The following is a 13,281-nucleotide window of genomic DNA, read 5'->3' as shown; positions in this document are numbered from 1 at the left end:
GGAAAGAGGGGAAGACCCAAAGATTAGGAATACTTGACATACAAAAACCTTGGAAGAAATTTCTCAAAGACCAAAGGGTAAAAACCACAAGAATTAATGAAAGCAAGAGGTGGTTCTTTGAAAAAAATAAACAAGACTGATAAACCTTTAACCAGATTCATCAAGAAAAAACAAAAAGAGAGAGAGAACCCAAATAAATAAAATCAGAAATGAACGAGAAGTAACAACTGATACCAAAGACATACAAGGGACTGTAAGAAAATATTATGACAACTAACTATATGCCAACAAACTGGACAACCTAGGCAGAATGGATAAATTCCTAGAAACATACATCCTTCCAAACTTAATCAGGAAGAATCCAAAAGTCTGAATAGACAGATAGTTTACAACCAGTGAAATTGAAGTAGTAATCGAAAACTCCCTACAAATAAAAGTCCTGGACCAGATGGCTTCACAGGTTAATTTCACCAAACATTCAAAGAAGAGTTAATAACCATCCTTTTCGGACTATTCCAAAAAATTCAAGAAAAGGAGGACCTCCCATGCTCATTTTACAAGGCCAGCATTATCTTAATTTCAAAACCAGATGAAGACACAACAAAGAAAGAAAATTATAGGCCAATATATCTGATGAACATAGATGCTAAAACCCTCAAAAAAATGTTAGCAAGACTGTCAAATTACAGTGGGAATGCTGGGGAGTGTTGAGTGCGGTGGGCGGGGGGGTGGGGGGCGCGAGGAGGGGCAGGTAAGAGATCAACTGAAGGACTTGTATGCATGCATATAAACATAACCAATGGACAAGAGACACTGGTGGGGGGGGGAGGCATGTGCCGGTGAGTACATATGTACTACCATCTGTAATACTTTAAACAATAAATTTTTTTTAAAAAAAGAAAATGTTAGCAAACCAGATCCAGCAACATATTAAAACGATGATAAACCACAGTCAAGTGGGATTTATTCTGGGGATGCAAGGTTGGTACACTATTCACAAATCAATAAACGTGATATCACATAAAGAAATTGAAGTAAAGAACCCACAGGATCATATCAATAGATGCAGAAAAAGCATTTGATAAAATCCAGCACCCCTTTTTCTTTACAAACTGTAAGAGAAGATTTATTTGGAAAATCACAGAAGGAGAAGTTATTTGTAGAAGAAATGGGCTTAAGAAATAAGTTATAGAGGTAAAGGAAGGCCCCATGAGCCTCCTACCCCACCACTGAAACTTGGAGAAGCTCAGACTCCATTCTCAGCTCCCCCCTTCCCTCTTCCCTCACCCTATACTCGCTCCCCAGGGAGTGGTTTTTATTTTGATTTTTTTCACCTAAACTTGATCTTTTTCTGCAGCCCCAATGGCCTTGTCTTTCTCACCTTGGGTTCACAGGGATGCTGCCCTCTGCTGGAAGACTTCTCCGGGCTCTCTCAGACCCACTCCTCCAGCTCCCCCTCACTAACGAGGGGGGGAGGGGTTAGAAGGGGGGGCAGGGCCCCATGCTATATACCCCCTGCGCACCCTCCGCTTCCCCTGCACAGCATGAAATCCTATGTGGTGACGGCTCTCCTTGGCATTTTGTGAAGGCTCCCACTGGCTCCAGCCCATTCACTTTTGCATCCCCCATATTCAGCACAGTTCTTGTCACAGAGTTGTGAAAATTTTTGAGTAAAAGTAATTTAAAATGCAATATGGTATCACTGTAAAAAAAAAAAAGTACTTTTAATGGCTGGCTTGGCTCCAGATACCTCTTTTCTTTAGGTTCTGGGACACCAAACACTATGGTAAGATGAGCTATGGAATTTGTAGAACCCCGTACAAAATGAATCTGTGAAGTCCTTGTTCAAAAATAAGGGGGGAAGTATCCGTAAAGTAACGTGTGACAGCATTGAATAAAACCAAGAATGCAGCCCTCTGGTCACAGGGACCTTCCTCCCTGATGCTGGCTCTGTTCTTGGTTCCCTGTGTTACTGACCTCTCCTTCCAACCTCCTGGCTGGCGGCTGTGCTTGGTCCCAGCTCTCACTTGTTTTTCTGTTACCTTGGTCTGTGAGGTCTGATCCAGTCACATGTGTTCCAGATTTGCGTCTCTGCGCTGCAGATGGTTCTATCCAGCAGCCGACTCAGTGTGCACTCAGACATTTGTTAGGCTTCTGAACACTCCCATGATGTGGACAGAACCCCACCCGTGCAACCACCCATCCTCCTCCTTGGTGATTCTCCCCATCTCAGGAAATGCTGCTCGGGCCTAAAACATTAACTTGATTTGTGTCTTTTCCTCTTAACCCCACACTCAAAGCAAAAGGAAATCCTATGAGCTTTCCATCTAACCGGAACCATGAGCCTGATCAGTTCCCAGGAACTCCACTCCACAGTCCAAGTGTGAACTTATCCTTTCTGTACCACCGAGAGAGCCTCCCACATCCCGCCCGCCTACTTCCCTCGCTCTTCTCAGTCCATTTCCTTCAGAACAACCAAAGGGATCTTTCCAGGACATGAAAAAGGCCCATGACTCACATACATACAAGACTCCCCGTGACCTGCTCTTCTGCCTCTGCCTTCCGTTGCTTCTGCAGCTCCTCCCCACGCCCCCTCACCATCAGATCCCAGCTGTTCTCTCCCAGCCACTCTCCACTCAGGGCCCTCGCCCTGCGAGCTCCTCCTGCACAGGGCCTCTTCCTCCTCGCACATCTGGGTGCATGGTCCTCCTCAGGGCTGCCTCCTCCTCCTCGGGTCTCAGCCGGAATGCCACCTCCCAGACATTGCCCCGAACACCCAAATAAAGCAGCCTCCTCCTCCCTCAGTCACTCCCTATCCTGTGAGCCTTTATTTCTTCATTGCGCCAACTGTCAAAAATGATCTGTTATTCTTTATATATTTCACACACAGACCCCCCCCCCCCGAATGATAATTTACAATTCTTGTTTTCACCTGGTTCTGAGCACCTACAAGTTCCCTGGTGGTATAAGTGTTCTACCTTACTAGAGTGACTATCCCTCACCACGTTTATGAAGGCCTAATCACAATCAAATGTTCGCTTTCTATCTCTCTCACTCTCTTTCAGGTTGTGTGGGCAGATAGTTACAAAGTTGGCTGTGCAGTACATTTCTGTCCTAAAATTTCCGGCTTACAGTTTCCTAATGCTGCACATTTTATATGCAACTACGGACCAGCGTAAGTGCTCAAATCACCCTCTTTCAAAAAAAAAATAATTCTATTTTACAAAAGTATTTATTTTCACTTTAAAAAAATTGAAATAAGTGTATAGAAGAATAGTAATATTAGCCTTCATTCCTCCGCCTAGAAATCTACTGCATTCACATTCTGGTACATTTTGTGGGGTGTGTATACATCCTTTATAAATACTACATCAATACATATGTACATTTTTAACAGTAGCAAGACTAACATGTTTTCAGGGACACAGATTAATTGGATTTGGTAATAGCACCACAAAATAAGAGGATTGGTGTTACTTTATATTTATTGGTTTATTTAAAACTTGGAAATTTTGCACAATTGTCAAAATAAAAATAACTCTGATTTGAATGTCTCAGTGTACATAACTTATTTCATTTACTTTTGACAATTCTTCTTTAAAATGATTACAATGTCTCCTTTCAGAAAACAGGAAGACACTTGACCTCTCCCCCAACTTCCTTTAAAGTTTAAGTATGCCTGCGTATGCGTCATACACCTATTTAGAAAACTGAGATTGTGGAAATACGTTTTCTGTTTTTTACTTAAAGTGATTCCATGAGCGTGTCCCAGGTCATTGTGCTTGCACTCTGCTCCTCATGCTCTGAGCACTGCTCTAAGTAACCATGTAGTTTTCACAGACTGGAGGCAGCTTATTACTACCCCCTTTGCAGATAAGAAAGGCACCGAAGGGTGAACCGCCAGCCAAAGTCCCTCAGTTAGGGAGTGTCAGAGCCAGGCTGTCCCGGAGTCCCTGCTCCTCACAGTCACACCTGTCCTCCCGCTCTGAGGCACACCCTCACCTCCTTCCCATGGCTCAGGACAGTTTTGACCCCTCTCCTCCTGGCAGCTTCAGGCCTCTCTCATCTGTATTATCCCAAACACGGACACCACGCTCTCCCTCATCCCCCTGGGCCGCACTGAGCAAGGTTATGCTGGGTAACAGAACTGCCCTCAGTGGACTGTGGAAGAGAGGATTATAATACAGTAGAGGACATGACAATGTTGACTATCAAACAGTACAGTGCCCAGTATACTTGAGCCACCACTGCCTTGGGGACCCTTGTCCATGTTAATCATGTTCTTTTGCAAAGCCGCAGGGCCCTGATCCTTTATCTCTCAGGCTACCAAGGGAAACAGGAAAACGTCCTGCTTCTTTACTGGGCAGAGTACTTTAGGTTGCTTTGTCTTAATCTCTCCCCAACTAGATAAATCCAGGCCTTGCCAGCATGTTTCTTCCAAGATGAATTCTGCCACTTCCCTAGAATAGCAACTGCCTCATTTTTAGCTTATTTTTGAAGCAGCTATTTCCCCCTCTTCTTTATCATGTGTAATGCACAATTAGACAAAAAATGTAGCATAAATGATTTTACTAAGTGATTTTAATTAAGAACGTAACCACTCAATGAGTACTGTGTTAACAATGAAAGATATTCCGATGATTAATGTCCATTTTGGACATCTTTTATAATTGTTAAGAATCTCTACTACATTCCTTTGATTAATTTCCATGGCGTAGAGTAAGCATGAGGGTAAATTTAATTTCCAAAACAACTTAAATTAATGTGGAGCCCAACGAAATTAGAACATATATTTTTGGGTGGGAAATAAGATGTTAATATGTTTCTAAGGAGGGGGTGTTAACTTCAGAGGTAAAAGTATAGTATTAGGGGAAGGGAGTCCCTGAACTTGGATTAGAAAAAGTAACATCTTATTTTCACTAACCTCTACTGAGAGTAACATTTCATTACGAATGAAGGGAACACTCCAGTTTCACCAGCAACACCTGTGCGTTCTATTGGCAATATCTTTGTAAATATCACAGATATTTCGTATCCCATTCTGGTTGCTGTAGATCATCTCAAAATAGCTTTTATTCATCACTGCTTTGAAATTAATATAACTACTAAACTCCCTGCTTGATCTTATCTAATATTTAATAGAGAAGTATATTTTACTATACCACAAATGTTTACCATTTTGACAACTTTCAATTTAATTGGTTTCCTTTATACTAGTCCTATAACATTTATTTTATGCATTTAAAAACACACACAACTATTTTCAGAGAGTCCACAGACCCCACCAGGCAACCAAAGGGTCCCAAGGGTAAAAAGTTAAGAACTTCTTTCTAGCCAAAACCGGTTTGGCTCAGTGGATAGAGCGTTGGCTTGCGGACTGAAAGGTCCCAGGTTCGATTCCGGTCAAGGGCATGTACCTGGGTTGCGGGCACATCCCCAGTAGGAGATGTGCAGGAGGCGGCTGATCGATGTTTCTAACTCTCTCTCTCTCTCTCCTTTCCTCTCTGTAAAAAATCAATAAAATATATTTAAAAAAAAAAAAAAAAAGAACTTCTTTCTAAAAGCAGAGTTCCAGAAAGGTCTAGTGTACCTGCAAGTTCACTGAAATAAACGCACAGCCCCTCACTGCTACTCTGCAGATCTTCACGGGGATAGAAAATGTTTGGATAGTCTCTCACTTTCTAGTCTGTGACCTTGGTCAATTACTTGCACTCTGTGCCTCAGCCTCTAGCTATATAATGGGAATAAATAACTGTATCTTCCTCATCGGGCTGAGGTTAATTCATTAGGACTTAGAACAGTGTCTAGCTCACAAGGAAGACTCAGTAATTATTATCTATTATTCTTATCACTTCCTTTATGTAAAAACAAACTGCACCTTAGAAATTCCCCCATGTCTTGTTTTCTTTTGTTAGGTGCTTATCCAGCCAAATGGCTCCCATCCAGTAAACACCAGGGCGGCTTATGGATGGAGGAGTCAATGTGGGTCACACCACTCTTTCTAAGACGGAGAGTTGCTTGGATGACAGTGATCACATGGGCCAGGCAGCCAGAGGGAGCACTGCCCTGGAGCCAGAGCGATCTAGGTTTTGTTCTGAGTCTGACATATATTGTGGTGTGTGTGTGTACACACATACATACATATAATGTTGGGTTTTTTTTTTGCAAACTACTTAATCCTTAGAGCTTTAGTTTCCTTATCTATAAAATAGAAATAAAAATACCTTCCTCCCCGAGTTGTCTTAAGAATTACATAATGTAGGCCAAGACACAGGTTTACAGACACAGGCACACAGAGTAAATTCTGTATGTGAACAGGCTTCCAGTTCTTTCTTCTCTCCGCTTCTCTTACCAACCCTCTGAATCTGGACTTCTATCCTATGGGTTTAGTCAAGGATTCATAATAAATTGTAATTGTAATACAACAACAACAAACCTCTCCTAATGGACAGTTTTCTTCTTCTTTATAGAGGAAATTACCCCACTTTGCCATATAAAAAAGGATCCACTTGCAGTGCTTGCCCCCAAAATGACAATTGTTTGGACAATCTGTGTGGTGAGTAAAAGAAACAATCTACCCATAATACAATGTGTTTAAACGATTGTAACTTTCTACAGTTAAGAATGCAAACCTTTGTTTTATCCTAATAGCTATTTCCAGGAATAGCTATTAGGTTGCAATCAAACCAATGGCTTATTGTCTTAGCACTATATGTTTAATATAAATTTAAAGAAGCAATTAGTATCCTTTTAATTTAGCTCTAATCAGTACAACACAAAAATGACTATGGTGTTGTAAACTATAGACCCAAAATTTGCTAATTTCAGCAAGATCAAAAATTTGTATAATGAAACTATCCAAATGAACAGTATTCTGAATTTTGTGATACTACTTGTCTGAGGCACTCAAGGTTGCATTTTCATCTGTAGAATAAATGAAAGAAGCTGTAATGGGGCACTTCTTAAATGAGCAAAACAACATTTTAATGAGGATGGTGTAGAAAGCCAATGAAGATAACTTCAAGGATGTTTTACTAAACATCCTAGCAAAATTCTGCTTTGTAATTCTGAAATAATAATCCATAACTGGCCAAGAGTTTATTTATAAGTTCCTCTTCCAGACACATTTCTTTTTCCTATGATGTGAAGAAAGGAAAACTCAATTAAGCTGTTGAAGTTATGCAAATCCTTTGTGTAGTACATTAGTGTCCACATCTGTAACCCACTGAAGTCCCAAAGCTCCAGGGCCGGGGTGAGGTTCTTAGAGTAGAGGCAGGGCAGAGTGGACCGAGTTTAACTGCATAAATTTTGTTTGGCAAAAGCATTCCGCTGCTTACGTGTTTTCTAAGGCCCCTTCCAGGTCTAAAATTACAAAATTATTTTAAACTGCCTGTTCCTTTTCTCCTGATGTAAACTGTTAACTCTTATCTTCCCTCCAAGAACAGTAACACTTTATCGACCAGGTTTCTGAGACAGTCCTTTCTCCCTACTTCAAGCATTCTTTATTTTATTCATATCAGTTTTGTTAGGAGAACTTGGTAAGGTGTAGTCCAAGTGCAACAAACCTCTTCTCAGAGCATCAATATATTTACTGAATTTTCCCTTTCATGTTGCTACAACACTACAAAGCAAATTATTATGTTTTACAAGTTAGGTTTTATAGCATAGGAGTTAAAACCATAGATTTTAGAACAATATGCCCAGGCTTCCAGCCAAGATGGAGGCATAGGTAAATGCTGTATTCACTTTCTCCCACAACCACATCAAAATTACAACTAAACTACAGAACCACCAATGTTGAAACTGTGTGAAGTCTAGCAGCTTCACAGTAACTGAACACAGAAAAAGCCCAGGTGTGATGATCAGGGATGCTCACAGGTGCCCAGGGCCAGATCCTTTTTGGTTCTACCACAGGAATCCAATAGCAGCTGGAGTAGGATGGATGTCAAAAGGTGTCTTGACGATAAAAAAAGTATCAAGAAGGCTAAGGCAAATGCAGTTTTCTTCGTAGTGCTCCAGTGCCAAATTCTGCATAAAGCTCAGTGAAGGGAGAGGAGTTGATATGACTGTGATTGCCAAATGCTTCTATGTGTAATTTACCAACATAATGAAATGGATGAGAGAGGCAACTGTCTCCCTTTTACTGACTGATCATAAACAGCATCATTTTTCTAGAGGAACTTATTTTCAGGAAAATATTTTAATAAATTGCTCACACTCAATATTACTAATATTTTTATTTTAAAAATTTAATGTTTTAATATTTATTTTAATTGGGTTCATTATCTATTAGATAGAATATGTAAAATGATTTTCCATTTACAGTAGTGGTACATAAAAAATTTAGTTTATATAAAAGTTGCTTTAAAAATATCAAATGAGTAGTTAGTACAATAAAATCTTTAAAAAGTAACCTTTGAAAATCACTGCAATAAAGTCAAAGCAACAGTTAGTAGTTATAATTAGAAACTTGGTTTTTAAAAATAAAACAAAAACCTCCCCAGTACCTACTCTTTTAATTTTTTTTCTCTCTCTGATTTTACAGTTAGCACACAGCGAGACAAAGTCACACGTATGTATATAAATCTTAATTGTTTCATTAAAGTCTTTGTGAATTATGTTACTGCATTATGAAAACAACATTTAAGAGGATATTTTATGTTTGTTTCACAGGTTACTACTCTATTGTGTATCCAGACTGGCCGATATATTTACGTAATAGATCCCTATCTCTCTTTCTCATTGTTAGTCCACTAGTACTAATCCTGGCTGCTATTATTACCATCTTGGTCAAGTACAAACATTTAGTTCTTTTGGACTAATACAACCCAGAAAAATACAGTTTACAGACTTGCCCGGCCAGTGTTGCTCGGTGGTTGAGCACTGACCTATGAAGCAGGAGGTCACTGTTCTGATTCCTGGTCAGGGTCCATGCCCGGGGTTGCAGGCTCGATCCCCAGTAGGGGGTATGAAGACGGCAGCCAATTGGTGATTCTCCTTCATCATTGATGTTTCTATCCCTCCTTCCCTCTGCCTTCCTCTTTGAAATCAATAAAAAAAATATTTTTTTAAAAAAAGTTTACAAACTCATCTGTATAAGATGTTTTAAAAATAACAATTGGGTATAATTCTAAGTTTAAAACATTCCAGAAAAAAATTACACTGCTTCAGTAAAGCCATAACCAAAATGTTCAAAGTCCTCACTCTACAGGATAAACTCACCTTTACTTTCCATGTTTCTATGAAAAAGCACTGTTTTCAGGCTGCCACAGTGACTTTCAGTAAGTAACCTAAAATGAGGGAGCTAGCCCTAACCAGTTTGGCTCAGTGGATACAGCGTCGGCCTGCAGACTGAAGGGTCCCAGGTTTGATTCCGGTCAAGGGCATGTACCTTGGTTGCAGGCACATCCCCAGTAAGGGGTGTGCAGGAGGCAGCTGATCGATGTTTCTCTCTCATCGATGTTTCTAACTCTCTATCCCTCTCCCTTCCTCTCTGTAAAAAAATCAATAAAATATTAAAAATAAAATAAAATGAGGGAGCTAGATTTCAGTGATTCTAAATAAGTCAACAGGCCTTCATGAGTATAAACATTTCTTCATAACTTTTGCATGCTGATTCAACTCTAAATAATCTGTTTACCCAGTTGCAATTTGAGGTATTTTTGGTTTATCACTTTTCTGGACTCAGAATAGAATAGTAATTTAGGAATTTGACTTAAAGAGGCCTTGCTTTTTTTGCTTATGAGTTGTTTAATCTTGGAACACAACATAAAATGAGATTCCAGAAAGGAATAAGCCTAAATGTTTGTTATCAGTAGATAGAGCACTGAAAACTCTGCATTTGTTTTCCTCAAAACCAAATGCTGGGACATAGTTGTAGGTATTTAACCAAATCAGATATTCGATTTGTTGGATAATTACAACAGTCACATTTCAAAAATCTTTACATCAAATGAAAGAATTACTCCTAGCCCTGGCCGGTTTGGCCTATAGACCAAAGGGTCCCAGGTTTGATTCCAGTCAAGGAAACATACCTCCCTTGCAGGCTCCTCCCCGGCCAGAGCCCTGGTCAGAGCTCCTGCAGGAGGCAACCAATTGATGTGTTTCTCTCACATCGATGTTTCTCTCTGTCTTTCCCTCTCTCTTACATTCTCCCTAAAAATCAATGGAAAAGTATCCTCGGGTAAGGATTAAAAAAAGAAAGAAAAAAAGAATTTTTTTAAAATTACTCCTAAAATCATGCTAGACAAAGCCTGCCTAGAATACATTAGGTGCAATATACATAGACGTATATACTGCTCTCTAGTACATTTTTCAAAAAGCACATGGAGAATACAATAATTTATATTTATAAAGAATAGCCATACATATAAATACTCTCATAAAGAAAAACACATTCAGAAAAAAAATTAGAATATTACTTCTTACACATAAGGCAACTAATGCCCTAGTATCTCAAAGTACTTTATAAAAAGAGATAGCTTAGTAGGTTCTAGTTCAGGTTGTGTGTGTATGTGTGTGTATTACTTTTTTTCCTTCTCAACTGCTTCCATCTTAAGCTTAACTTCTTCAGCTGTGAGAGCTCCCAGTTTCTTAATCTTTGCTTTCTTAACCTTTTCCTTGATGGCAGCCACATCAATTTTAGTTTCAATAGAAGCTAGACAAATAAAAAACACAATATGTGTATTTCTTTAGATTTTACCAAGTGAAACATAAAGAATATATATTTAGTACAATTAATTTCAGAATACTGTTATAATTGGAAGTTAATGTTATAAAATATAAAGCACTTGCCATCAGCCTAAAGTTAGAAATGTCTTTAAGAGAAAATAATAATAATAATAATAATAATAATACTCTAAAAATACATTAGTGAACATATACATAAAAATGGCATTATAGTTTAGCTACCTGAACCAATTACTGGATTTAACTGGATTCAACTACATTTTTCCCCCTTAAATCACACTTGAAATCATATTATTTTTACTTATATTCTTTTCTATATTTTGGTACCTTAAAGTACTCATTAATATGCCAATTTTCCATCTCGCATGCTAAAATAATTAAAAATTAAATCTTTAAAAATGTTTATTATTGATGAGAGAGAGAAAGGGATAGAGATAGAGATATATAGAGAGAAACATCTATTTGGTGTTCCACTTATTTATGCATTCATCGGTTGATTCTTATATGTATGTACCCCGACTGGGATTTGAACCCATAACTTTGGTGTTATTGGGATGATGCTCTAAAAACTGAGCTACCTGGCTAGGGCAAAATTACATTTCATGAAGAATATTACATATAGTCCTTCCAGCTTCATTAATTTGATTAAGTAATCAGGAAATTATAGGTCAAAATATACTTCATTTAATACCCCATAAAAACTTAAAAGTTTTCCAAGTATTAGTTCAATGAATGACCAGTAGAATTTTTTAAACAAGATTTTGGTGATAAAAATAATAATCTGATAGTATTTACAGGTCCTTTTAACAGAACTCAACCACCTAATCAAGCCATTTGAATTTTATAGACATTGGTACACAAGAGGATGCAAAACAGGCATCAGATGCATGACCAGCTCTCTTTATCTTTAATATGCCAATGTAACTCAAAATTGTTCTTTCACATCAATCTAATAGAGACTTTTACACTTACCATAACATCACCAAATTTAACTGGAGTGTCCAACAAATACCTGTCATAAATAAAACAGCTCAGTATACCATGGTTACATTTCCAAGAACAGTCATGAACTTTGCACACAGGGATATATTTCTCTCAAAAGGCTAACATAAATAATCTGAGTGTTAAATTAAAAAAAAAAAACAGGTTCAATATAATCTAAAATAAACCGGAAATTTGCAAAGAAAAATGAATTAGTCACTTATAAAGATTTTAATTAGCCAGGCAGAAGGTAGAAGGGGATTACTACATTGCAAAATATCCTACAAACCAGGCAGTGGCTGCCAATTGAATATAATAGTTCCTTCAACTGCTTTTAGTGGCTGCTAGATCTTTTATAATAGTCAACCTTCTATCAACTACCTCGTTGAAGAAGCTGGGTAGTTAATATAAAGAATGCTTGATTATCTTTTCATAGAAAAAGGCAGAATTCTGAAAGATCACATCTCTAAATATAATGGGCTCACAGTTTTAGAAAACAGAATTGATATCTACGACAAATTCTGTGAAGCCTTTTTTATATTAGAATTATATAATACATTACAATGTCCCTGTCAATACTGAGCTCCATAGAGATCCAAGCTTTCCAGGAAGTAACTATAGGACTGGAATAGAGTTGAGTAGGCTAAACTCTACCTCTAATAATTTATCCAAAATAGCTCTGCTTTACCTGTTTTGTCTATTAGACTTTTATAAAAATTTAATTTCTGTAAAGGGTTCTGTAGCTAAAAGAAGTCTGACAACCACTGTTATAGGAATATATAATTAATACTCATTTTAATATTATAAATTGAATGAATAGTCTTCATAGTATCTATGACTACTTTTCGAACTGGAAATTTGCAAAGAAAAATGAATTAGTCACTTATAAAGATTTTAATTAGCCAGGCAGAAGGTAGAAGGGGATTACTATATTGCAAAATATCCTACAAACCAGGCAGTGGCTGCCAATTGAATATAACAGTTCCTTCAACTGCTTTTAGTGGCTGCTAGATCTTTCATAATAGTCAACCTTGAGTACAATGATGTTACTCAACTGTACTGCGAAAACGTGACATATAGAATGAATGTAACACTCTGCAACTGCAATTTAGAGGGAAGAGAGCAAGATTCAGAGTCAGAATATGTGGGCTCGAATAATGGGACTGCCAGTTTGTATGGGAAAGACACTTAATTTTCCTCTTCCAGATTTCTCATTTGCACTGCAGAAATGAAGATACCTCAAGGATCTGTTGAAAGAACTGAGTAACGTATTTACACTTTATAGAATTACAAAGTATTCAATGTATTTAAGTTATTGTTGCCCCACCAGAAAAGGGCAGATCATTTCTAAGAAGGAGGTCCAAGAGAGTTCTACTAAAGGCCCTGGAAAGGAAGAAGCAAGACCTCACAGCCAGATCCAGACAGTAGCATCAAAGGGAGCCAATTAGAACAGTATCTGCTCAGCAGATTTCCTCATAACAAGTTAAAATAAATGTTCATGAAAACATTATAATAAATTCAAACAAAAGAAAATTTGAGTTTGACCTCAACTGGCTGCATACATTCCTGCAAATAACAACATCTGTTCAGTCACTATATTTGAGATCATGT

The 13,281-nt window shown here is 38.1% G+C and overlaps 2 protein-coding genes across 3 annotated transcripts in view; one reads left to right on the top strand and one right to left on the bottom strand.

Moving 5' to 3' along the window:
* The window catches only part of GLIPR1 (GLI pathogenesis-related 1), an 18,606-nt gene extending 9,680 nt beyond the window's left edge, over nucleotides 1–8,926 (top strand). The window contains exons 3-6 of the mRNA XM_006759731.2: nucleotides 3,066–3,175; nucleotides 6,471–6,556; nucleotides 8,546–8,572; nucleotides 8,674–8,926. Of these exons, the coding sequence (XP_006759794.1) occupies nucleotides 3,066–3,175; nucleotides 6,471–6,556; nucleotides 8,546–8,572; nucleotides 8,674–8,822 (372 nt within the window). The 3' untranslated portion in view covers nucleotides 8,823–8,926. The remainder of the gene's footprint in view (nucleotides 1–3,065; nucleotides 3,176–6,470; nucleotides 6,557–8,545; nucleotides 8,573–8,673) is intronic.
* Nucleotides 8,927–10,223: 1,297 nt separating this feature from the next.
* Nucleotides 10,224–13,281, bottom strand: part of KRR1 (KRR1, small subunit (SSU) processome component, homolog (yeast)) — a 40,467-nt gene continuing 37,409 nt past the window's right edge. For both annotated transcript variants that reach the window (XM_015561336.1, XM_015561338.1), the window contains one exon: nucleotides 10,224–10,657. In XM_015561336.1, the coding sequence (XP_015416822.1) occupies nucleotides 10,493–10,657 (165 nt within the window). In that variant the 3' untranslated portion in view covers nucleotides 10,224–10,492. The remainder of the gene's footprint in view (nucleotides 10,658–13,281) is intronic.

This window comes from Myotis davidii, unplaced genomic scaffold (genome assembly GCF_000327345.1).
Source record: "Myotis davidii unplaced genomic scaffold, ASM32734v1 scaffold54, whole genome shotgun sequence".
Lineage (NCBI taxonomy): Eukaryota > Metazoa > Chordata > Mammalia > Chiroptera > Vespertilionidae > Myotis > Myotis davidii.
The sequence above is the reverse complement of the archived record's forward strand: the minus strand, read 5'-3'. Positions and strand labels throughout refer to the sequence as shown.